At 40.5% G+C, this 26250-nt stretch overlaps 1 protein-coding gene across 4 annotated transcripts in view; it reads left to right on the top strand.

The window, feature by feature from the left end:
- Positions 1–26250, top strand: part of LOC117005055 (desmoplakin) — a 38892-nt gene that overhangs the window by 7478 nt on the left and 5164 nt on the right. For 2 of the 4 annotated variants that reach the window (XM_033076287.1, XM_033076293.1), the window contains exons 2-23: positions 1676–1778; positions 3390–3538; positions 3888–4062; positions 6652–6780; positions 7910–7960; positions 8955–9116; positions 10023–10127; positions 11286–11381; positions 11585–11710; positions 12631–12783; positions 13815–13969; positions 14380–14506; positions 15037–15241; positions 15718–15935; positions 16656–16822; positions 17135–17273; positions 19196–19389; positions 20254–20416; positions 21024–21107; positions 22014–22121; positions 22754–22852; positions 23695–25986. In XM_033076287.1, coding sequence (XP_032932178.1) covers positions 1676–1778; positions 3390–3538; positions 3888–4062; positions 6652–6780; positions 7910–7960; positions 8955–9116; positions 10023–10127; positions 11286–11381; positions 11585–11710; positions 12631–12783; positions 13815–13969; positions 14380–14506; positions 15037–15241; positions 15718–15935; positions 16656–16822; positions 17135–17273; positions 19196–19389; positions 20254–20416; positions 21024–21107; positions 22014–22121; positions 22754–22852; positions 23695–25986 — 5200 coding nt within the window. The remainder of the gene's footprint in view (positions 1–1675; positions 1779–3389; positions 3539–3887; positions 4063–6651; positions 6781–7909; positions 7961–8954; positions 9117–10022; positions 10128–11285; positions 11382–11584; positions 11711–12630; positions 12784–13814; positions 13970–14379; positions 14507–15036; positions 15242–15717; positions 15936–16655; positions 16823–17134; positions 17274–19195; positions 19390–20253; positions 20417–21023; positions 21108–22013; positions 22122–22753; positions 22853–23694; positions 25987–26250) is intronic. The other 2 variants (XM_033076306.1, XM_033076302.1) reach the window with 2 other exon arrangements.

Here is a 26250-nt window from a genome sequence, read left to right as displayed (position 1 = left end):
AGATATTTCTATATCTAAATGCAGCAGTGATGCCTAAGGAGAAGGAATGATTTAGAAAAGGAAGCTGGCACAAAGCCTGGCACAAAATTAGACCCATATGTTATTTTTCATAATTGTTTTCTTTAAGCTGTTTCCAAGATACACAGGGGTGCATAGCACAGTGGGGCGCAGTGTTTGTGCAGCCACAGGGTCACAGTGCAAGCTGGGGGCTGCATGTGTACAGCTTGTTTTATGTCACCCAGTGACTCTGCAGTTCTGTTTCTGCACCTCTGAGGGTCTGTTCCCTGGTATGGGGCAGGCTGCTGGAATGTTGCTCAGACCTTTTCTGTTTGTTCCAGATGAGCTGGTAGGAGAACTGCGGGCTGCTGGTGCATCAAAAGCACAGAGCTTTTTCTTAAGAGCAGAAGAGCTCTTAAAAATATTGAATGTTTCTCACCACTCCAGTGATTATGTCAAGGATTGTCCTACTTTTTCGTTGTTGCAATTCCTTTTGTGAAGCACGGTCAGAGTCTGTTCAAGGCAGTAGAAAGATTTCCATTGAATCCTGATTGCTTGCTGGCTCTGAGTTGGACAGGTTCACACTGGTACTCTTGTTGCCATTAGTGTTGTAAGTAATGTTTGTCTCTTCAGTGATTTGTAATGGAAAAGGTTACCTACTGTGAGGAGTTAGAAAACTAGGCAAGGCTTGGAAACACCTTAGCTCCTACTGTCTGTTAGTGGTTTATTTTAGTTTCACTGGCAAGTGTTTGGGTTTAGGAGCCGCCTGGGCTTGCTTGGGAGGTCTGATCCCATCACCAAGGAATGGCTCCTCACTTGAAGCATCTCACCCCCATTCAACTGCAGTGGCTCACGTTGATGGCTAAATCCTAAATGCTGGAAAAGCAGCATTCTGGCTGTATGGATGCAGTAGATTATGTGCAAGACAACAATAATGAGCCCATTACCTGCCTTGGTTTTTTTTTTCCCTGGTGTTTTTGTTCTGGAGTTTTACTTGGAGACTCCAAACTGACACTTAATGTATTTGTAAGAAAGCATGTCCTCTGACTCCAGGCCCTACATCTGTTTTTGTAGTAGCCTGTGTATCTTGCAATTCATTCCTAAGACCCTGCGCTAACTTTGTGCATTTCTACTGATAGAAGGGCCCTTCTTACACTTGTGTGGACGTGCATGCTCCTGTGCTTGCCTAGCTAAGGATCCTGTTTTCCTTGTGTGCCCTGACATTTGATGGCTGGTGTGATAACATGAACAATTACATCACACAAAGACTATGCTCTAATGTATTGACTTTAGCAAAGATTGTGAATAATTCATTCTCGCTGTAATGCTGCCAAAGTTTTGTCAATCAAAACTACAAATACCTATGCTGGAAGAAAAACTTTCTCCTTTATGGCATGCCAGTTTCCATGTTCTGTTCTATCCTGCCATAAAGTCAGTCATGTCTGCTCTTGCAGGACTATAAAGGGGCTCTGCCATAGTGGAATTGTCATTAAAATTTCACAGTGCAGGTAATGTGAAACTATATGTAAAGATTAATGTGACACTATCTGTCAACCTATATGGGGTGGATTATTTTGTGTAACTTCTCTTAACTGTTCTGAATTTGTGTTACTTGTATTTCTTCAAAACATGCAATTGCTTTGTATGTACTTCATCTTCTTCTTCTCCCCCACAACAGCCAGAATGGGACCTGTACCATGTCCAGACGCCAGAACACCATCCAGGAGCTTTTGCAAAACTGTGCGGATTGCCTGACGCGAGCTGAGCTCATAGTACAGCCTGTGAGTGCTTCTTGTTCTTCTTATCCAAAGTTATTATGAATATTGCATACATATTCTGTGTTATCTGGACTCACAGGCTCTGCTTCTTCATCTCCTTTCTCCCCTTTCAGCTGTTTGTGTGAGGTAATTGGGGGTGGAATGACATACCTCCTTCTTAGATCTCCTTCTTCCCTCTGTACTCTGCTCAGTAAAACTGATTGAAATGCATCTGGTTAATAAAAGGGGTCTTCTTGATTAAAAAAAAACAAAAACAAGCCCACCCTCAAACAGATTCTACTGCATCTTATTTTTTAGTTTTAGATCAGGACCACTGTCAGTGTTAACACACTAATGATTACTTACACTCTTTTAGAGTGTTCTGTAGGATATTGACATTGTTTTCAGGGCCATAATGAACCTGAGCCACCTTAGGAAAAACTTTTATTTTATTTCTCTGGGTGATTCCTAAAGAAGAAAATAAAACTAGACTAAAGTACTTCCTGGCTGTTTCAGCTCCAATACGTACAGATAATCTCTGCCTGGGGGTGGGTTGCTCACTGGTGCTGTGTTCACTCCTGGTGAACATGGGGTGTCCTCTGTTCCTGCTGAAATCAGAGGAGGTGCAGGGTGGTGAGTGCATCCTGCTGTTGAGGCCACTGAGATGTGAAACAGTTTCACAGTTCTGGCAGTAGATGTGATTTAATGTGCACTTTTGGACCCTATGTGGACAGAAAATTCTTTCAGAAATGAACTCTGTGGTTGGGAGTTCATTTCCTTTTCAGAGATACAGGACGTGTGAGCATGTTTATATAAAAATCAGTGCCAGAGTAAATACTGCCTTTTGTTCAGGATTAATATTATTCCAGTGAAGTTGAAAGAAAGAGATGTTTAGTTCCAGCTTGGTGCCACAACATGCATTGCTTGCTTTGCGTTTTTCTATTCTTTCTAAGGGACAGAGCAATGAGGTCCATAATACTGTATTTGCAAAATCAGGTCATAGCTGCATTAAGTTTTGTTCAGCATGGCTGTGTCAGTGTGGCATGAGGTCAAAGAGCTCTGTCTTCCTGGTTGAAACACCATGACCATGCTGGTTCAACTGCACTGAGAGGGTGCATGGGGAACTTGCCTACACTTTGGGTGATAAGGTGGGGTGCAGATGTGATGGGGCGTGGAGCTGGACCCAGGCAGGCAGTACTGCTCGTGTTTTTGAAGGAGGGGGAAGGCTTAGAACCTCAGGGAACCTGATGGAAAATCAGGAGCAGTATCTACCATCTCCTAGGACAGTATTTCCTTCTCATCTTCTAAACACAAAAGCATAATGCCTTAAGAAGTTAGCACACCATGTGAAACCTTGGCTCCACTGAAGTAAACATCAAGATACGCTGCTCTTTATGGAAAGTTTTGTTTGATATCACATTTTAATAATTTTCTTCCATATTTTATTTTAATAAGCACTTTCCAGTGACTGCAGATCCTTTGCTTGTCAGCCTTCTGCCAGTTAAAACTGGCAGTTGAAACTTACCATGTTTCCTAAAGAAAAAACACAGTCCTCACAACATCTCTTTTAAGACAACCAAAGGAAGCTTAAATGATGAATATTTAATTTAATCTCCCACCCTTTTTTTTCATTAGGAATTGAAATATGGAGATGGCGTCACACTTAGAGGAAACAGAGATCTGGAAGACTGTTTTGCACAGGCAAATGACCAAATGGACATGCTCGATGGGCTGATCAGAGAGATGAGGCAGATGGGCCAGCCCTGTGACATGTATCAGAAAAGGTATTGTCAGGGAAGGGTTGGGGTTGGGAATGTGACTGATAAAAGTTTGTGGTACCTTAAGTGCTCCCCTTCCCTGGTGTTGCAGGATAGAATAGAAATCAATAAGGTTGAACTAAATCTGTTTGGTCACACTAACATGGAGAGAGGTCTTGCAATAACATATTTCTGATAGAAATTCACGCCTTAGTTTTCTCCATGAAAACATAATCAGTATATTTTTTCCACAGTCTTTGCTTTCAACACTTTGTTTTGAATAGTTGGTGGTCCAGTAGGAGAGATAAATTGAATTGTCTGTGTGTGTTTTCTGGCTGTTTTGCTCGCAGACACTAAGAGGTTCCTTCCCTTTCAGGCTACTTCAGCTCCAGGAGCAGATGCGTGCCCTATACAAAGCCATCAGTGTTCCCCGCGCCAGGAGGGCCAGCTCCAAAGGCGGTGGCTGCTTCTCCTCTCAGAGTGGCTCGGGTTGGGATGAGTACACAAAACGTGTCACAAGTGAATGCTTAAGCTGGATGAGGCAGCAGAAGGTAAATCTGTGCAAAACTCAGGGACAATGCTAAAACTTGGTGTTGTTCATGAATGTCACCTCATATGCAGTAATGTTTTCGGTGTCAGTAGAAAAGTAAAGGTACACATGAATGCTCACATGTTACTCCAAGTTCATTTTTTTCTCTCCCAGTATTGTACATATAATGAATTCTCACTGAAATCCAAACATGGATTGAGGTCTTCTTTTGCAGAGGAGAAGGTGTGGGAGTTAGATTTGAAAGCTAGATGAAGCACAGTTGTTAACAGAACAAAAGGCATTGGTGTGTTTGTGTTAGAGATTATTGGGTTCAATATTTCCCTCCTTCCTTCCTTGCACAGATTTCCTTTGATTCGTATTTATTTTAACCCTTTACACAGACAGGACTATCTTCACAAATATAATCATTATGGTGTTCTACAGTTGCTCTTCTCCTCTAGTCTGTCTTTATCACAAGGAAGTAGAGCTAATTGCCACAGGACTAGGCTTTCAGAAGTCAGTGCTGAAATGCACACAGAAGTGCTGAAGCTACTGTTTGTTGCATTCTGAAAACAAATTTGCCAATTCATAGGTGTGTCTGGTGTAACCTGGAGTGGAAAACACACTCTGGTTTTGTGCTGCTGGGGATAAAGTTGTGATTTTGTGGTTGGACAGCACTTTCTGACAGACAGGTAGGGAGGATGGAACAAGGTGGCTGAAGTCACACTTTTCAGACTCATTGTAAATTGAAAGTGTATTATTTTTATCTCCCTTTATTAGGTTGTTGCTTTGCGATTCTTTCATTATTATCTGCATATGGCATTTGCCAGGTGGCTTTTATGCAAACCAGGTGAGGAGGGTAGAGCTCTCTAGAGCTGCAGTATTTTTAAGTGAGTGCTAGTTGTAGTCTAGTCTTTCAGTGTGGCATGTTTTAGGGGAGGAAGGGAGATGCACTCCTTGCGTGGTAATGTGTATAACATTGTGCCTGGACAGCAACAGCCAACATAATTGCTCTGCACATGCTGTGGGAGAGGAGGCTGATTGTCAGACCTGCCATGGCTTGAGGAGTGATGTTGGACAGACTCTGGGCACACTTCCAGCGATGAAAGATGGTGAACAGGCTACACCTCCCAAAGACACCACGTGATGCCCTGCTCAGACACCCCTCACTAAACACAGGGAGCAAAGCAAGTGCTTTGTAGCTGTGTTCCCACACTAAACCTCCTGTGAAAGTAAAAGGCTCTTTCTCCCCCCGCTCCTTCATGCCTACAGCAAAGCTGAGGTGGGGCCAGTAAGCTCTTACCTCACTAGGAAAATTTATTTTGAACTTGCCACAATGCTGCTTCTTTCTGTTATGCCTTGCTGTGTCCCTTTACTTGCTCACACTGAGACTAGGATAGTGCTTCCCCTTGTAATGTGATGAGATGTGGGAAAAAGTTCTGAGCAGCTGCAGTTTTTGCTGTTTTTCTGTTTTTTCTCTGGATGGTTTGCTGGTAGGAGAATCAGGTGGGTAGGGAGGGTTGGTCAAATTTCCAGTCCAGGACTGGGGAAAGTGCAGTGAGATCCAGACAGCCTTTGTTCACATATGGCAGCCAGCCATGACTGCCACTGTTGCTACAATCTCTTTAGGCTGTTTAAATATAATGAGAAGGGTCAAAGTCCTCTAACTTTTAAATGGCTGAATGAAAAATGGTTTTGTTTCTTGGATCGTTTTCAGCACTGCCTTTGAACCCCTACGCTTGAGTTCTGGCTTTATTGTCATCTGTTGACTCATAGAGATTTGACTCCTGGCTGGTAATTACCAAATTCAGTCCCAACCCAAGATTAGGATACCTCTTTCTTTACTGAGCATGTGCACAGATAGGCATTCAGACAGAGTCACAGTGTGTCTTTGCAGCTTGAAAGAGGATTTAGAGTTTGAGGAGTTGAATTTAAAGTTAGGTGGCTTTTAATATTAGAAAAAAACTAAACAAGGAACTGCAGTGAGTTTTTAGGTTAGTAATTAGCTGGCGTATTACTGGTTTTCAGGGCTATTTCTGGACATTTTCACTTGGCATCCTACAATAAATGTTGCCAAAATGCAAGACAAACAACACTTTTTCTAATAATTTAATTTTATCTTCTGTGGAGTTTTTTTAGTGTGACTGCATTTAACTGAGGTTATTGAAGCTTACATGAGCAAAATTAAAATGGAAATCTGGTCTACTGGGCTATAGAACTTAAATGGGCATTTTCACATGAATTGCATGGATAGCATTGTTTGATAAAGTCATGGTTTTCAGACTGATGGGAAAGTAATTTTATAGTAGAACATAAAATAACAGTTTGGTCCAAAGAAAACTAGATGAAAATACACTACTGAGTGTGCTTCATCTAGTGTAACTATAAACAACTGAAACATTTTTCCTATTTTGTTTCTTCTGCTTTGGGAGTCTGTCACACAGTTCAATTGATGGCAGTTTAAATAAACTGTAAACCCCTATCCTGAACTTCTCTTCATTTCAGCTTTACTTTTTACCACATAGTCTGTTTCCTTCAGTTAATTCCTTTATGCTCCAATTTAGGTAGTAATGTCGGAAATGAAAGAACCAATCCTGTTTCTTGTCCCTAGGTTGAAATGGAGCAAGTGAAGTGGGGGTTTGATGCAGCATCCATTGAGCAACAAATTGGTGAGCACAGGAGAACTCACAATGCCATAGGAGACTATCGTTGGCACCTGGACAAAGTCAAAACAGATCTGGTAATTACTGTCCTCCCTCACACATTGCTTGGTCTAGGTATATAGCATTGGCTTACTGGTGTTCCACTACAAAAAAGAAATGTTGAAAAGTTCATCCTCTTCAGAAAGCACTGGTGTCATGATACAGCAACCACTTTCAACTCTTAATTCCTCAATAATTTTGAGTTTAATATCTTTCCTCAGAATTTAAAAATAAATATTTGGTAGTAATTTAGCTTTTGTTGTGCATCAAGGCTGGCAAATAAATATTGCCATGTTATTTGTGAGACAAATGACTAAGAAGGATTATTCTCACTTGCTGTCTCAGTATATTAAACAAGAAGGTGAAAGAGTAAGGTGGGTGCTCAGATGCAGCCTTGAGTCATCAGGTTTTTTCTGTGAAAAATGCCCAAATTCTGGGCTAAGATTAGAGCTTTTCTAAAGTGTTGTTATTATTTTTTTTTAAATTTTTTTTTAATCTGAGACTTCTGTTGCCCTCTGAATTTTGTGATTGGAATAAAGAAGTAACTAAAAATGCACTTCTAACTTCTTCTCCTATCATCCCAGCAGTTAGGTATAGGAGAGAGGAGGCTTATTTAATTTCCATTCATATTTTCTCTTATTTGGCAGGAGAGAATTCAATCTAAAAAAAAGGTAGTCTGTTCTGGAACCCTGATCTTTCAACCAAGCTGATGATTGAAAAGGATTTTTCTCCCTTTTCCCTTCTGCTGCAAATAGGAAAGGTGATAGTCTGCCTGTGGAATGAATACCAGTTCCAAGGCTGGGCAAGTTCCCAGCTGTAGAAATAAAGACTGGAACTGTCTGCTCACATTATAATTTATTCTAGTTCACAATCTCCAAAGCTTGCTCTAGGACTAGCTGGTGTAGGAGTTTGGTGCAGAAAGAAATCCAGTTTTGAGTGTATGTGCAGACTTGGTTATGTACCAAGCATCCCTGAGAGTAGTAAGTCCAAGCCTTGGTTTTGTACTTCCTGAGTCATCCAGTGGAGCAAATCTGCTATTGACAGATGTCTCTTGCAGGCATTTGTCATTACCACCTGCAATTATTATGATATTGACACTGTAAAGGAAACACCAGCAAATAGGCAACTTGTAAAAGGCTCACTAAGTATTTGCTGTCTCTGTTCCAGCGGGAGAAGGCTGCGGTTCATCAGCTGGAGGAAGAATATGAAGGCCTGCTGGTAAGCATGGGATGTGGTCATTTCTGAGACCCTGTTTGCTTTATTAACACCCATGTGATTGTCAAGTGACACTTCAGGTTTTGACAGAGTGACAGATGCACATTTAAATAATTCTATTCAGCACTAAACAGAAGGTGCTTTGTAGGTTCTGAAAGATTTGTTTTGAGTCAGGGACTTGAGATTAATGCATTGCCTGCTGTATAATTGACTTAAAATAAAGTTTCTAGTTTGCACCTGGTAAAGGAAGTTGGTCACTAAGCAGGTGAAGAGTAGAACTCTACCTCCTTAATAGGTAAATGTAGTGATGAAATTAGGCTGTACATGAGGCTTAAAAAGTTACTCAAAGGTGGGACTAGAATCAAATTCTGGGTAGGGCTGTGCATCTTCCTTGCTGTGGATCTTCATGTAAAATACAGCAAGTATCTTGTGCAAATGGTTTAACACTTGGGATCAGAATCTGATGCCTGGAAACCTGATTTGGAGTAACAGGATGTGTATTATGATGTGAAGACAAATAATTTTTTCTTGGAGCATCAACTGTGCAAAAAATGCTGCTATAACATTAAGGATGTGCTATGAGCTGCAAATGGAAGTAAAAGGATGTTAAATGCATTAAGTACATACATAAATGCATAAGTACATTTCTTGTACTTCCCGCCATGCCTTTTTGCTTGCTTGCCTACATGTCTGCTACACGTGTGTTTGAAATATCTTTGAGAAGCTACTGACATCAGGTTCCCATTGTTCTGTAAATCCTGACACATTGTCCACTGTCCATTGCCAACAGGTTTCATGGCTCAATAAAGCCAGGCACATCTGCCATCCATTACCAACAACTTTTACAGACGTGTGGGTTTTACTGTTAGTTTATTTAAAAACAAAACAAACAAAACAAAAAACAGCAAAGAAACCATGCTGTCTCTTGGCTTTCCTTTCTCCACCCAGCTCAGGTATTTATGTCTTTATGGCTTCTCATTTCTGTACTTCCTTGCAGAAATATTCCTTTGAGAGAATGGATCAGCTTCGCCAGTTCCAGAACCTCATCCAGGCCACCAGCAGAGAGATCATGTGGATCAATGACTGTGAGGAAGAGGAGCTCCTCTATGACTGGAGTGACAGGAACACTGATATTGCCAGGAAGCAGGAGTCCTTCTCTGTAAGATAGCTCAACCTCCCCATGCTTCCCATCAGCCCTCTCTTGGAATAGTCAGGAAGGAACCTTTCTTGGGAGAGACTCATCACAGGGTGTTTCTTCACTGTTTTGAAGTTCCTGGGGTTTTTATCAACAGTTTTCAATAAAGTACTATGTAATAACCTTTTGAGTCAGGACAGGGCATTTTTTTGGAGGATTTTGCTCCCATTCAGTCGTAGTTTATTTTGACCTTGGAATGTGGCCTTCTTGGTACACTACAGACCAGTGATCACCTCCAGCTTCTGCACACAGTCATTGTGCTGGCAATGCCAAACTAAGGTGCTTGAATCAGGCAGTTTTAATTCTCCCTGTTGGGACTATTCAGGGGTCAGAGGTCCCTGTATTTGGCCCAGATTATCTGTCACCAGGAAGTACAGCTGTACTCTCTTCCTCTGATGGTTCTGCCAGCAGCACACTGCGTGCATGATCAGATGTAATTTGCCCTGCTCCTTGTTGTCTGTGGGTGTGTAGGGAAATTGAGCATATGTGTTTGTTTAGCCAGTATTGGTGCTGATCACCGAATTGAATAAGGCATGAAAGTTCACACTGTTGTGGAGGTGCCTTTTTTTTTTTTTAGTTCAGTTGTTCTGTTGTAAGGCACAGTCATTTTTGCTTCCAACATTTTTAGAAAAGGCAGAACTTTGTGTGCTTTGCTCTCTGAAACAGCAAGCCTAGAAACTAGAATTGAGATGATTACACCTTCTTTGATTCTACTGTCTTTATAATTAACTTCAGTACACCTAAAGGAAACGCTTTATAGTGTTAGAGGGGATAATTTTACATTGTCACAACTATCTGGGAAATTTTAAGCAAATCATCCTGTGCAGTGTACCTTTGGAGTTTGTTTAATGCTGTGTTTTGGTTATTTAGAAACGTATGAGTGAACTGGAGGTTAAAGAAAAAGAACTCAACAAGCTGAAGCAAGAAAGTGACCAGTTGGTGCTCAATCAGCATCCTGCTTCAGATAAAATTGAGGTGAGTTAGACTTAATGTGATTTCACTTGCTCCTTTAGTTGCTACAAGGGAAAGGTTCTCAGTGAAAATTCACATACAAAGTGCTGGATTTGGGCTCAAGAGGAGTTTGCCTGCCCAAAATCATGTCCATTTACCCAGCTGTATAAGCTGCTCTACAAACCTGGCCATTAACAACTACACGGTGATAGATGCAAGTAAAAATTAATTCTAAGCTTAGGGAGTTACCTGAGTGTGTTGAAATTACTGTGTCTTGTTTGAGCTGACTACAGCGCAGCAGAATTTATGGTAGGAAGACATGTCATTGCTGTTCTGCTGTCTTAGCAGGCATATTTTGAAAAAGCCACACCCTTCATTGAGGCTTTATGTTTAATCCAGGTGCAAATATTTTCTGCAGCTGAAATTCATAATGCCTTTCTACAGCTTAGCCAAGACACTTGCTTTCACAGCTTGGTATACTCTTTAATTAAAAAGGCTGCAACAATTTGGAAGAGTTCATTTTATTAAGAAATACTGCATTTGTTGCAATTTCAAGAGTGCATAAGAACTCTGCAACTGAAGAAGCTAAAAGGAAAAAAATAATCCTTTCTGCTTTTCAGTGTGTTTACTTGGTTAACTGTTATCATATTGTTTAAAATCCTACTTGTTCTGTAGTCAGTTTCTCTCTTAAAGGAAAGATTCTTTTAAACTCCAGCAGTGAAGTGAAAGTTGTGTGTATTTTTTAAACAATATACATTATGGCTGCTTGAGTATTTTAAATCTAAGAACAACCAGCATAAAATACTGTGTTTGGAGGTGTTCCTTAAAAGATGGAGAACATGGCCATTTGCAGCTGAAATACTTTATTTGCACTTTATTTGTTTGCGCATTTCACCCCTTTTTGTTAACTCACCTGGGGCTTCAGGTTGGTCAAACAAATTCAGGTCATGAACAGATTTCTCTTTGTGTCTCACACACAGGTATTTAACTCATTTCAGTTAGGTGGATGCTTAGAAGTTATGAAATAATTTGCATGAATTACACTGTTCTGGTGTGCATTAATTTGTTTCAGCAGATTTTTCATTTGCATTTGTGTGGAGCATAGATAATTTTACTTGAGTCTAGGTGTGGGAGAGACATCAGTGTGGTGGTTTGAATTGTGTATATTGCTGTTTTTCTTAGGCCTACATGGATACATTGCAAACTCAGTGGAGCTGGATTCTTCAGATCACCAAATGTATTGATGTTCATCTGAAGGAGAATGCGGCTTACTTCCAGGTGAGTAGTGATGTGGGGAATTCACACTACTTTTAAAAAAGTGTGAATCCCATCAAATATATATTTACTGTGCATGGCACGCTGTTGCCATGTTATCATTGTGCCAGAGGTGAACTGGGATTTCTCATTAAAGGAGTCCATCAGTTTTTAGCAGACATTTTCAAGAGCTATGCACAGCCAAATTCACAACTTTTTTCCCGTAGTTCTTTGAAGAGGCCCAAGCCACAGAGTGCTACCTGAAGAACTTACAAGACTCTATCAGAAAGAAGTTCATCTGTGATAAGAGCATGTCACTGCAGACTTTGCTGGAGCAGATCAAAGAGCTGGAGGTACTGTCACGCTTGCCTGACAGGTTATGTTCTGCTTTTCTGGGAGATCAGCTGCCCTCTTTGGATATCAAATGTAAACCCAAGTGCTCTGCTGTGTTTAAATACAGTGCTGTATGAACTTGAGACCATTATGTTTTTAGTCTGGAACAAGCCCAACAAATTCCGAAGTTTCTGACATGCTAACAAATGAAAAGAAAAGGAATACTTTCATTCTTAGGTGGTATAATAGATTTTGCCTCAAAGGATAAATACATTTGATAAATGATGTCACTCTATCACCATGGTCTCTTTAAAAGAAGTCAACTTTTTTAGCTGTTTCCTTATCTTGAATTAAGCATTACAGTCCCAAATCAGAGAAAAAATGGTCAGTGGTGTAAAAGGCCAGTTGATGAAGTCAGTTTGAAAGTGTAATTGTTTCCTTTTTTTGTTAGCATTCATTTTGTTGGATTCTTTCAATTTATGCCTGTGTTTCTTAAACATCACTTTAACCACATTGAAGATCTGTATGAAAAATGTGTTGTGCAAATTTTGCAAACTTTACTTCTTTCCAGAGCTTCAAAGATAGTTACAGTAATTTCATGATTATAAGCCGCACCATTTTGGCTAAAATTTTGGTCTGAACCCAAAGTGCGGCTTATAATCAGGTGTGGCTTATATATGGACAAAGAATGAAAAGTTGCTGACACCCGGAAATGCAGCTTATACTCAGTGTAGCTTATAATCATGAAATTACTGTAGATGTTTCTCTGTTCTTTTTAAACTGCGATCTTACACTGTAGGCCAAAGACTCATTCAATTTGAGCTAAAATAAGTTTTGCCTACTATAAGCTCCAGATGTATCCCTCTCTTAATAAAACAGTGGGAACTAGATGCCTTTTCTTTTTTAGAATAAAATTGTAACATATAATTAATCTTTGCAGAATGAACGAGAGAGAATTCTTGAATACAAGAGGCAAGTGCAGAGTTTGGTGAATAAGTCCAGGAAGATCGTGCAGCTGAAGCCCCGTAACCCAGACTATAGAAGTAACAAGCCCATTATCCTCAAGGCTCTGTGTGACTACAAACAGGATCTGGTATTGTATCCCTTTTTGGCTGGGAATGAATATCGTGTAAACTAGAACATTGTAAATTACTTAGTGAGCAAACCATTCAGCTGATAGGTGTAACCCCTTTATCTGCTTGAATTTCTTTGACAGAAGAAGCTCTACCTTTCTTGCCATTATGAATAAACAAGTAGGTTCTTACTGGTTAATACATCTAGTCAAAATTACTATTACTAATCTATTAAATAACATTAATACTCATGTTTCAAATTAGAACATAAAATTCTTGTTGATAATAGGATTAAAATTGTTGTACAGGTGCCTCTCAGCATCCACACCTTATTTTTTTGTGATTGTTCACCTTTCCAGTGGATCCTTAGGTGAACAATTCATCTAATGAAAGTGAGGAATATACAGTTATTCATTGGTATTCCCATTTCTTTTCTGGATGGGCTATGAAATGAATGGTGATTTTTTTCTTCCTCCGCAGTACTGAGGGTGCTTGGGTTTATTTCTGTATTTTTTCCTTAGTAGTAAACTTAGATGTGCTTTCTGCTTATGTGCTTTTTCCTGCACTGTGGCCACATTCATGGCTGCCTTGTGTCAGGATTTCTGGCAGTTGGAGCTGGTGAATCTGGCTCTGCCACACTCACTCCAAGTACCTTTGCAAATATGGATACAGCACTAAATATCCTCACGCCGTCAGCTCCCTGGCTTAAAGCCATGCATGGCTGCATAGCTTACCAAGCCATGTCTCCACATTCAGTCTTTGTCAGGGCAGGCCCCAGGTCTAATGATCTACCAGACTGGCAACTGCTCAGAGTGTTCCCTGGCTCACTCTTGGGCTTTTTTGGGTTTCCTTCACGTGGAAACCAGATTCAGGGAGAAGGGGTTTGTCTGTACTAATCTATTTTCCCTGTATGAAGCTGAGATGCACACCCAGACCTGGCAGCCGGGAAGCACTCCTGTTTCTGTGATCTAGGTGCATCTTCCTTGTCTGTCTCTCCTGGGAGCCCCACCTTATTTAACTAAGGAAAATTGTTGTTGTGCATCCCTTACAGAAAACGGTGCGCAAGGGAGATGAGTGTATCCTGAAGGACAACAATGAGCGCAGCAAGTGGCTGGTGACTGGCCCCGGAGGAGTGGATATGCTGGTGCCATCTGTCAGTCTTATCATCCCACCCCCCAATCCATTGGCAGTGGATCTTGCTACCAAGTGAGTTGCTGCCTGAATTTGGACACTTGCCTCTGGGGTTAGAGTTCTCTCAAAATAGCAACCAGGCACAAAATATGTTCTGTGCCTTGATCAGAGTGCGCTCTCCCCAAGGTGGGGGATTAAGGACTAGACGCTTGACTTGAGGAAGCTCACTTCAGTGAGTTCAGGGATCTAGGCTGGGGCCTAGAAATGATTAAATGTTAATGTCTATGAGGTTTTCTGCATCTGTACTAATGGAAGTCGTGTATAAATTAATTTCCAAGATTTTTTCAGTGAGCCTTTCTCAATTTAGAGAATGAGCCTTAACACACTCAACATCTGGTGAATGTTTCTTGAGATGTTTCGTAGCTATGCTACAAGGACAGATGCATTCTGATCATGCTTTTTTTTATTTCTTCTTCTCATGCTAGAATTGAACAATACTATGAAGCTATTTTAGCTTTGTGGAACCAGCTGTATATCAACATGAAGAGCCTGGTGTCCTGGCATTACTGCATGATTGACATTGAGAAAATCAGAGCCATGACTATTGCCAAGGTAAGACACCAGCTGGCCTTGCCTGCAGACCAGAGACATCCATGACCTGATGTCAGCTGTCCCCAGCAGACCCTGCAGTATCCTGTGCAGATGTATGTTCTACAAAACCTTCCTTTTGCTGGATTGCACAAACACTCGCACATATGGAAGTTGTGATTTTATTAAAGGAGAAACAAAATGCTTTCCTACTCAAACACAATACAGATAAGCAGGAAGATTAGCTAAGGGAGTTTATTACATGCTTGCTGTACTTGTTCCCACTGTACAAGGGCATGAATTAACAGAGTGAGAGGCAGGATTTTAAATTACTCCTAAGGTATGAAATGCTGGTAACAAGGATAGATTAACTCAGATGGGACTCTAAGCACCATACTTTTAGAGACAGCCTAGTTAGGATTTATTCCAAAGTGCGATTACTTTGGGTTTTTTATAGGTTTATTAGTTTGTTCCTTAATGATTAGCTAGTCATAAAACTTCCTCAATTGCTTTTTTCCCCTTTGATTTCAAAATTCCCTTCTTCCTTATTTCAGCTGAAAACAATGCGTAAGGAAGATTACCAAAAAATAATAACTGACCTAGAGATACATTATCAAGAATTCCTCAGGAACAGCCAAGGCTCAGAGATGTTTGGTGATGAAGACAAGCGAAAGATCCAGACTCAGTTCACTGATGCTCAGAAGCACTACCAAACACTGATCATACAACTGCCTAATCAACCACGACAGCCACAAACAGGTTTGTTGTTGTCCTAGCTTGTGTAGAGTTTGGATTGCTGGGGTTTCTTTGTTCCAGAGGTGGCAAGTGGTGCATTCTTTTTATGTGAAAATGTTTTCTTCAGCATACGAGAACTTCAAGAGCTGTCCTGCTGTCTCCCAACATAACAAAACTAGCTGTGCACAGGGGAAGATTTTATTCTTCTTTCCTTTGGTGAGAATCTGGCAATAGCGCTCCAAAATTCATGGAACTTGCTGGGAAAATGAGAGGAATTTAGTCCATCTGATATGTTTCTGTTATTAGGAAGCAAGTTTATATTTTTGTGAAGTTGAGATTTTATTTTCTGAAACAGCTGCCTAAGGGCTCAGATCTTCTACCTGTTCTCAGTTCTATGTATAACTCAGTGCTTGGATCACTTGGGCACTGCCTTGTCTTCCTACATGCTCCTGCTCAGTTTTCTGGCAGTTGATGCTTACATTTACATGTTCATTTTACAGTGGTTCCAACTGAGAGCTGTCCCGTGGGTTCCTCAAACACCATCATTGTTAATGAGAGAAACCGAGAGCATGATAAGCAGGAGGCCTGGCTGCTGATAGAGCTGCAGAAACTTCGGCGTCAGATTGAAGCTTCTGAGATTCAGATGGTTCAAAGAGCTCCTCTTGGAGTGGATCAAGGGGCTATGCACGACTTTTCAGTCAGAATAAAGGACTTAGAGGTAACTGTGGATGTTTGAGCATCTCAAGTTCAGTATGACTCTGTGCTGCGTTCTGTTTATGATCATTTGGAAAAGACACGCATCTCGTGCAGAAAATTTTCAGCTGGAAGCTAACCATAATGATTTGGATTAATATTTACCTTTCAAGTAGAAAAAGTTGACTCTTGAATTTTAGAAACCAAATTCTGCCAGGCAAGGAATACAGAAAGACTGATGTCAGGTGGCTGTGAATTCATCTTAAGCCTCATCCAGAGTAAAGTCCTTTTCTAAGGACTTCACTTTACCACTTAACCACCACTGTAAAGTGCTGTCTGTGGGATACAGACTGGATACAAAGACTTGCTATCCCTCTCCTAGCTCTTTAGATTTGTAGGAGACCATGGAGAGATTGTACAAAAAGGTAGCGGGTTCAGCATATGAGCAATTCCCATGGGGCAATGAGGTTGCAAAGGTCTTAAGAACAGAAGGACCTTAGCATGTCAGAACTGAGTTTTGTAGTGGAGATGCTCAAAAAGACACATGACTATTGTGGGCAAAAAAGAAACTGCTCAATAGTGCTTGCCTTGAAGAAAGCAAGCTCAGCCACTTCTGCAATCCTCAGTCAAGCTGGTTGTATAAGAGCAGACTTATTGGATAAGGAGACCAATTCCACATAAATATAGAATAGAATGATCATTCAGCCAGCCAAAAATGTGTAAACCAGGCATTCTTTTTCCTTAGGGTGTGCAGAACGACTCTCAAATAATGGCTGAAACCCTCAATAAGCATAAGGACTTGCTGCCTAACTTCAGAGGCTGTGAAAAGTATGTGTACTTGCAATCAGAGATAAATGCCCTCTTTCAAAAACTGGAAAATATTAATGGTGTTTCTGCTGGCTACTTAGACAGGTAAGTAAATTGAGGCTATAGCAATAAATATTCACTTTCTCCCATAATTCTTAGTCCAGAAAGCTACCTTTTGTTACCAGTAGTGTAAAATAACATCTTCTCTGCAAATTGTGTACATGTTGATAGAAACAGACATTTACATGAATTTCTTCTCTTTTCTGGAACACTTTAAAAAAAGAAAATGAGAAGCGTGGGTATCACACAAATTTCTTATGTTACCTATTCTCTTCAGCCAATCATCTCAAATTAATTAAAAATATAACCGTTCCTTCCTTAGTCCATAATGTATTTGCCTTGTATCATCTATTTTAGCTTGAATGCACTGAGGTGTCTGCTCCAGGTTATTCTGCAAACAGAAGATGTGATCAGAGTGTTTGAAGTCAGACTGTCTGAAGAGGAGACTGTTCCTTTGGATCTTGATAAAGTGGAGGCTTATCGGGCTTGTCTGAAGGTGAGGGGCCAAAACTAAAGACGCAGCAAAACAAAATTTGTAGCTGCCAGCACTGACTTACTGAGCCAGGGGAAACCCTTCCAAAACCACAGGAGATAGAAATGCTGATCCTGTTGTATTTTATGTATAGACATACAGTGTTTTGTAAATGAGGCACAGTGTTGCTGGCTGGTTAAGGGAGGGGATTGTCCTGCTCTGGTCTGCACTGGTGCAGCCTCCCCTTGAGTCCTGTGTGCAGTTTTGGGTGCCACAAGATTAAAACATAGATAAAGTTATTAGGGAGTCTCCGAAGGAGGCTGTGAGAATGGTACAAGTCTTTGGGGAAGCCATATGAAGAGCAGCTGAGGTCGCTTGGTCTGTTCAGCCTGGGAAAGAGGAGACTGAGGGGAGATCTCATTGCAGTTGCAACTTCCTCATGAGGGGAAGAGGAGGGTCAGGCACTGATCTCTTGTAACTGGACTTGGGTCCAGTTACAGGACCCAAGGGAACAGAAAGGAGCTGTGTCAGGGGAAGTTTAGGTTTGGACATCAGGAAAATGTTCTTCACTCAGAGGGTGGTTGGATACTGGAACAGGCTCCCAGGGCAGTGGTCACAGCACCAAACCTGACATAGTTCAAGAAGCATTTGGACAACGCTCTTGGGGTGTGCTGTACAAGGCCAGGAGTTGGACTCAGTGATCCTTGTGGGTAATTTCCAACTCAGGAAACTGATTCTGTGAAATTATTGAAAGTAATATACGGGTTATTATTTCTTCCACCCCCTGATTGTTGCTGCTCCCACAGCAAGGGCAGCTGCATGGAAGGTTTCTGTAATCCATATTATCTGTGTTTATGTGTAATATTTGTATTATCTTTGTTGTCCTCTAGGTGTAATGAGTAAATTTGAGTGTTATTGAGTGTCTTGGTTTTGCTACAGAGTTTGTGTCAAATCTTAGAATGAAAAGTATCCAGCCTGTACAAGGGGAAAAGGGAAATAACTGCTTTGCTGAGTGCAAAGTTGTCTTGCAGATTCAGTCTTTTATCTGCCTTTATCTGCTGGTCCTTTTGTGCACTGAATACACTTGGGAGAACAAGAACTCTTTCATTTTTTTCTGTTCTTACCTTTAGTAGAGGAAAAAAGGGTGTAGGTGATGCAAATGTAGCACAACTCAGTTACCTTTTTATCATGTCAAATGAGAGCTGCAGTTCAGTTGCTGGGGGTTGTTCTTAACTGGTGTAAATTTGAGCTACACAAAAAAACCCCACAAAAAACCCCACAAAAAAAAACCTACAAAAAAAGAAAAAACATTGAGCATATCACTGAAGGCTGTAGCCATCCCTGTGAGTGGGGGAGGCAAGGCAGACCACTGCCTGTGCTGTATATTCCATCTAGTGATGCGCACAGTATGAGAGTATGTGTACCTAAACTACTCTGTTTGTGTATGTGAAAAAATATCTCCATGGAAGATGTTCATAAAAATGTAAATAGGGGAACAAACCACAATCTGTTCAGATTTTTAGGTGTTTGAAAACTGGATATGCCACTCCTGAGGCTTGATCCCACAGCTGTTGCAAGTGCAGAAATCTTTTGTACTTCAGTGAAATTTTCTAGTCAGTTGTTTCTAGGAGCAAGCAAGGCTCTTGTTCTGCTCTGATAACTGTTCTGCAGAGTTCTAAGAAACTGAACTGTTGACTTCAGAATATAACAGCAGAGGGCTTTGGTTTAGCAAATTATTTGGTCTAACTTTAAACACATTTTTAAGCCAAACTGTTTACCAAAATAGGTGCTTCACTTTAAATAGGTTCAGCTGACATCACTACACATACCTTATTGAGTTACAAACATCTTTAGATCCCAGCATATTGTGCATGCTGTTAAATTGGCTAAATATCAGTATCTTCTCAAGAATAAATTAAATGACAACATTTTGGTTTTTTCTCCAGAAAATGAAAGCAGACCTAAATATGAAGAAGTCATTACTGAATACCTTGGAAAATGAGCTGCAGAGAACACTTCAGATTCACTCACAGTCTTGCCAGTCATACACCCTGTATGACATGGACATTGGAAAGTACTGTGACAAAGTTACCCAGCTAATAGACCGCTGGCAGAGGGCTGATAAGCAGATAGATAACAGGTTTGTTCATGTTTTCAGAGCATTTTCCTTATTGCTATTGCTACCAAGATCATCTTAGCAGTGAAGTCTAAAAGAGCTTATGTGCACTAATCTTTGCTTCCAAAGGACAAATGGTGACTTCAGGGCAATAAGACTTGAGCAATTGTGAATAGGTCGAACCTACTTCAAAAGGAATTGTGTAACACCAAGCAGAAAAATGTAGTTAGCCATGCAAATGTCTAACCTATGTGCTAAAGAGTTGTTCCGATTTTTTTTTTAATTCCATCTAATGTTCTTGGATGAAGTACTTCCAGTATTTCATCATTTTCCCTCTCAAAAAAGCAACCATGCTTATTCCTCAACACCCTATACTTGTACTTGAGGGTTAAAAAAGTAACACTGGAAATTAAGTAACAAAATCGAACCTTGAATTTGAATTGTGAACTGTAAGCATGTTCTGATTGTTTGAGGGGGTTAGGTGGAGGTTGGGGTATGGCACATTTTAGTTTGTTTTATTTTGGTTTTATCTGAGGACAAAATGTAGTCCTAATTGGTTGCTGGTTCTTCAGTGAAAATTAAGAACAGGAGTACTGAAGTCAGCAAACTTGATTTTTGTCACTGCAAGTTTTATTCATCCCTCACTTTGGCAGGAAGGCCCAACCTCTGTGTATTACAGAGTTACTCGAAAGTGATGTATTAAAACCCCATATTGGGTGACTAATAACAAGTACAATTCTTATTTATTTATCATTCTTGTTCAGAATCTTCTCAGTGCTTCCAATAGTTTTACCTCAGTTTATTTCTGTGTCTTATTTCTGAAAACTGTGTAAACAGAAAGAGAATGCATTTTCCATTTTGACAGGTTTTTTTCCTTTTTCCCTCTAGATCATGGGATTTAGAAAGGCAGATCAAACAGCTGAAAACCTACCGAGATCTCTACCAGGCTCTGTGCAAGTGGATCTGTGATGCCAAGCGCCGGCAGGATTCCATCGAGACCGTGAAGCTGTGTGATTCCAACACTATCATGAGATACCTACATGATCAGAAGGTATGCAGCACCTGAATGAGCTGTTTTCAGTTATCTGGATTTTAAATTGTTTTGCTATACAGAAAATGTCAGTATCAACGCAGTCTGCAATGCACTGGCCTGTTTTCAATTATAAAGTATACAAGCTACCAAAAAACCACCACATATGTGGAAGGCAGGAGGGAGGAAATATTATTGTCCTCATTACTTTCTGTCAGCACTGCAACAGATTATGAACAAGACTATGTTTGGCTCCTACACATTCACTGACACTTCTACACATCAGCTTTGAATTAATTCAAGGGACTGTAAGATGGTGAGAGTTATGGGACAAATTACAGTACAAAAATAGAAATCAAGTAAATACATCTAAGCTAAAGTCAAGGAACTCTGCCTTCCCAGCTCTGGGGGTATTTCAGTTGCTGGGTGTTCTCTCTGAGAAAAGCCTTCTCATGCCCAGAGTGCTTGCTGTTGTAAAAACTGCCCAGCTACAGGTCATTTCAGGTCTCAGTCTCAGGGGTTGCAGGACTCTCCTGCTGCAGGTGCTTTCTGATGGAGGCAGTGTCTACAGGAGGAAATACTGGTAAATCTTGCAGGAGTGTTTCATGGCTCACTTTTCTCTTGACAGAACTTGCACAGTGAAATCTGTGGGAAGCGAGACAAAGTTGAGGAGCTTCTCAAGCATGCAGATCAGTGCTCCGCTGCAATTAAGGTACTTAGATCTCAGCATTTTTGTGGGTGTGGTTTTTCATGGTCAGGCACATCCCATTGTCTCTGCTCTGCTGACAGGTGAAAAGTCAGCTCCCTGATGTGTGTACAGAAACTGCTGGGGTGAAGTGTTCTGGGTACAAAACACAATGAAAGCAATTTGTGTACTTGCCATCTGAAGACTATGGGATCATGCAGCAGACACCAGTGAGAGCTTCTCTCATGAATCAAAGCCTCCTTCTAACCAGAGCAGACCTTCCAGTTCACATGTTAAAAAACATGAGGAAGTCAAGAACAGATTGGTACTTAATGAATTAGGCCTGGTTGGGATCTGATCTAGGAGGCAAGACAAATGCAGATTAGCAGGAGGAATGGTGTGCAATAGCCAAAAACCAATGACATACAGAGGGAATGTTTTTGTGATCCCTGCATTTTTATGTCACCTTTATATCTGTGCTTTTTCCAGTTCAATCTTGGTCTCTGTGACAAAGATTTTGCTATATATGTTACAGGGCATATGTGATACAAAAGAGATGCAGAGACTGTTATTTCTGATGAAGTTTTGGTGGATAACAGTACTTAGACCAGCTATTGTCATGAATCTTTTTCATTTTCATGTAGCCCTCAACTTACAGAAACAGTTGTTTTCTTGTTTTTGAAAAATGTTTTTCCTCTTTTTTGCTCGTCATTCTCATCCATGAATCTCCACAGGGGTACTTGAACTGATGAGCTTCTGTCTATGACAGAGGATCATCTGTACACGGTCAGAAATATAAACAAGGGAAAAATTTAGCTTTTAATGAAGAAAGCAAAACCAAAAAAACCCAAAAACTTGCATTTTTTGAAGCAGATTCAGAGGGAATTCTTTGGCAGCTTCTAAATGGGTCTTTCTTTTTGTCTTGCTTTTCAGGATTATGAACTACAGGTTGCTTCCTACAGTTCGGGATTAGAAACATTGCTCAACATACCTATCAAGAAGAGTGTGGTTCAGTCTCCTGCAGTGCTGATTCTACAAGAGGTATCTTTCTTTCCTCCCCTTCAGTCTTATGAATACATTTGTTTGTAAGCCCTTGTGAGTCATACCCAGCTGTGTTCTAATACTTAGCACTGTCACTGGTAATGTGTGCTAAGCACGTAAGCACAACGAATTAGTGCAGAATAATCATTGTGGTGTAAAAATCAAACCTGGTCTTGTTTAGACTTTAGATTAGCCCTCGGGAGTCTTTCTCATTCCTGTGCTGTGTCCACTGCATACATGCTGTGAGAAAGGTAGATCCATGCTCCAAGTGGTTGAGTCACTTTCAACCTGGGAACTGACTGCTCTTAAAAATTAAACTTGGGTTACTTGTGACTGTCAGACAGGAAGAGTGTGATGAACCAGGAGATTAAAGCTTGAATTTAATATCACATCAGCAATGGGGGGCAAACAATCCTGAAAAACCATAAAAGGTGTGGATCTTCCATAAGGAAGAATTTACACTTTCAGGGTTCTCAGAAAGTCGTGTGAATTTGTGAGGAGGAGAATCTGCTTTTTACTTTGTCAAGTGATGTGTTTGCTCAAGTAGATTGGAATCCTTTTAATGGTCTGAACATAGGTATGCTCATGTCTAACTCTAGTACAAGCTGCTAACAATTCTGTTTCTTTTCAAGGCTAATGAGGCTCAGTCCCGCTATATAGAGCTTCTTACAAGATCAGGAGATTATTACAGATTCTTGAGTGAAATGTTAAAGAGCATGGAGGATTTGAAGGTATTTAACTCTTTTATCTTTTGTGGCTTTCATTTTTATCACAGATTAGAAAACTGTCACTGGTCAGAGGCAGAAAGTACAGTGTAAACTAGCTCACAAAACTATATCCAGAACTCAGAGGTATCCCACAAAGGAGGTATATTAGCAATGTCATGCATCTTTTGTGGAAGAGTACAGTGTTTTACGAAGTGACCTCCAAGGTCTTGTGTGAAGTGAGGTAGAGAACTGATCTCCTTGGTAAATATGGAGGTGCTTATCAAGGCACATGAGCGAGCCTTCCCTGCCCGTCCCAGCCTTGACCTCAGTGACAGCACAGCTACCTCAGTGCTGAAAACTTGCTGCTTGTGGTTGAGGCACCTCATTTTAGACCACATTCTAAAGTGTTTCGAAAGAAGCAACTTCTCATTTGATACAGCTCAGTGAAACAGAGAAGATCATTAAAGAAGTTGCATATATAGGGAATGTGATTTTCACCTGTTCGAAAACTGGGGAGGGTCTAAAGGTGACTATTTCATACTTCGCTGGTGAACTTCTGCTACAGCACATTTTACTATCAGTAACACAACTCCCTCCCCCTATCAAGTATCTTTTCCCTTTTAAAAATCATTATGTGCTGATTTCTAAATAAGGTTTGACTCTGAATAAATAAAGACTCCAGAATTTGTCTTGATGACATTAAAAAAAAGTGGGTTTAGCTCTCATTGAAGCAGTGAAAAAAAAATATTTTTAAGTTGTAAGTGTTACAAATTTATATTTTATTGCATGTAATGATTTTGAAGCAGTTGTCACAAATTTTTATGGAAATTTTTCTGTTTGTTTGTTTTTCTGTTATCATTTTGCAGATGAAAAACACCAAAATTGAGCTCCTGGAAGAAGAACTTAGGCTTGCTAGGGATTCAAATTCAGAGACAAGCAACAAACATAAATTCCTAGAGCAAAATCTGCAGAAGTACCAGATGGACATTTCTCAGCTCAAGGCAAAGCTGATGAGTTTGGAAGAAATGAAAAGACAAGCTGAAATGGATGGAAATTCTGCTAAGCAAAACCTAGACAAATGCTATGCCCAAATAAAGGATCTAAATGACAGAATAACCAGGTTGACTTATGAGACTGAAGATGAGAAAAGGAAAAGGAAGTTGCTGGAGGATAGATATGAGCAGCAGAAGAATGACTATGACCAACTGCAAAAAACAAGGCAAAATGAGAAAGACAGCCTTGGTTGGCAGAAGTTAGAGTCTGAGAAGGTCATCAAGGAGAAGGAGTACGAGATAGAAAGATTAAGGGTTCTTCTTCAGGACGAAGGCACACGGAAGAGGGAGTATGAAAATGAGCTGGCTAAGGTAAGGAACCAGTTTAGCGAGGAGATGAGTAATTTAAAGAACAAGTATGAAACAGAAATTAATATTAAGAAGACAACAATCCAGCAGATAGCTGCACAAAAAGATGATGATGCAAAAGGCCTCAGAGCCCAGGTTGACAGACTGACAAGAGAGAACAGAGACCTTAAGGATGAGATCGTGAGGCTGAATGATGCCATTCTGCAAACAACAGACCAACGGCGGAGGGCAGAAGAAGATGCTCTCCAGCAGAAGGCTTGCAGTTCTGAGGTGTCACAGCAGAAGCATCAGTTAGAGCTGGAGCTGAAACAGATCATTCAGCTTCGAGGGGAAGACAACTCGAGATACAAGCAGGCTCTTGAGGAGGCTGCCTCAACTATTCAGGATAAAACTAAGGAGCTGGAAAGGCTAAAGCTTCAGCTTCAGGAAGAGGCTAAAAGCCGATGGGAACTTGAAAATGAGTTGGCTAAGGTAAGAAACAGTTATGATGAGGAAATTATTAGTTTAAAGAACAAATATGAAACTGAGATTAATATCACAAAGAACACAATTCACCAGGTCACCATGCAAAAGGAAGAGGAGACAAATAATTATAGAACACAGCTTGATAATGCCATGAGAGAAAATAGGAATTTGTGTGAGGAAATTAGGCGACTGAAGAATACAATAAGTCAGACAACAGATAATCTACGGAAAATAGAAGAGAATGCTCAGCAGCAGAAGGCAGCTGGCTCAGAGCTTTCTCAGAAGAAACAGCAGCTGGAGATTGAGCTAAAACAAGTTATTCAGAGACACTCTGATGAAAGCATGCGGTACAAACAGTCACTTGATGATGCTTCTAAAACCATTAAGGAAAGAAACAAAGAGATTGAAAGGCTGAGAAAGTTGCTGGATGTAGAAACAAGTCAGAGGAAAGAAGTGGAGGATGAGAACAGTCAGTTGAAAAGAGTCCAGTTTGACCTGCAGAAAGCAAACACGAGTGCAACTGAGACAATTAACAAACTGAGGATCCAAGAGCAGGAACTGGCCAGACTGAAAATTGACTATGAAAGAGTTTCACAAGAGAAAAAAGGCAGGGATCAAGAAAGTGCAAAGTTCCAGAGCACTGTAAAAGACTTGCAGATCCAGAAACATAAGCTGGAGGAGGAACTTTGTAGACAGAACAAAAATTTAATGGAGGAAACGTCCAGGAGGAAAAAACTGGAGGAGGAAATAGAAGGCATGAGGAGATCTCTGAGAGACCAATCGGTTAAAATAACTAATCTCACACAGCAGATAGAGGAAGTATCTATTGTAAAGAAGAGGAATGAAGATGACCTTAGACACCAAAGAGAAGTATTAGATGGTCATGTGAGAGAGAAGCAAAGATACATGGAGGAGTTAAGAAAATATACATCTGATATTGAGACTTTACGTCGTCAGTTGGTCCAAGAACAGGAGCAATTAAAACAGGCTCACCTACGATATGAGCATTTACAGAAAACCTCTGAGGAAAAAAGCAAAGCTTTGAATGAGTGCAAAATAGAGATTGAAAGGCTTCAGTCTCTCACCGAGAACCTTACCAAGGAGCACTTGTTACTGGAGGAGGAGCTGCGAAATGTTAGATTGGAGTACGATGACCTCAGAATGGTCAGAAATGAAGTTGATGAGAAAAATACCACCATTGCTGAACTAAAGAATCAGCTTCAGATGAGCAGCAAGCAAACCCTGGAGCTTCAGGGGTTGCTTAATGATTTACAGAAAGAAAGGGAAAAATTGAGACAGGAAATTGAAAAATTCCAAAAGCAGGCTCTAGAGGTATTCACACATATTTTGATCCCAGCTTTACTGTTTCTCAAATATATAATTAATTGCAGTGTCGATTTGAACAAATTAATTCACCCTTTGCAGTTTGAAGTCACTGTACTTGTGACTAACATCCCCTTTATGACCCTTGCTCTTGGTTAAGTTGTAAATAGAAATGGCAGGATTTGGCCACTTCCTCTTTACTTGCTGGGAACTGTTCTAGGGAGCCATAAGCTCTCATCACCCAGGAGAACCTTGTTCTTAGGCCTTGCCCCA

The sequence above is a fragment of the Catharus ustulatus genome, chromosome 1 (assembly GCF_009819885.2).
Source record: "Catharus ustulatus isolate bCatUst1 chromosome 1, bCatUst1.pri.v2, whole genome shotgun sequence".
Taxonomy (NCBI): domain Eukaryota; kingdom Metazoa; phylum Chordata; class Aves; order Passeriformes; family Turdidae; genus Catharus; species Catharus ustulatus.
Note: the sequence above shows the minus strand (reverse complement) of the source record. Positions and strands in the feature narration are given on the sequence as shown.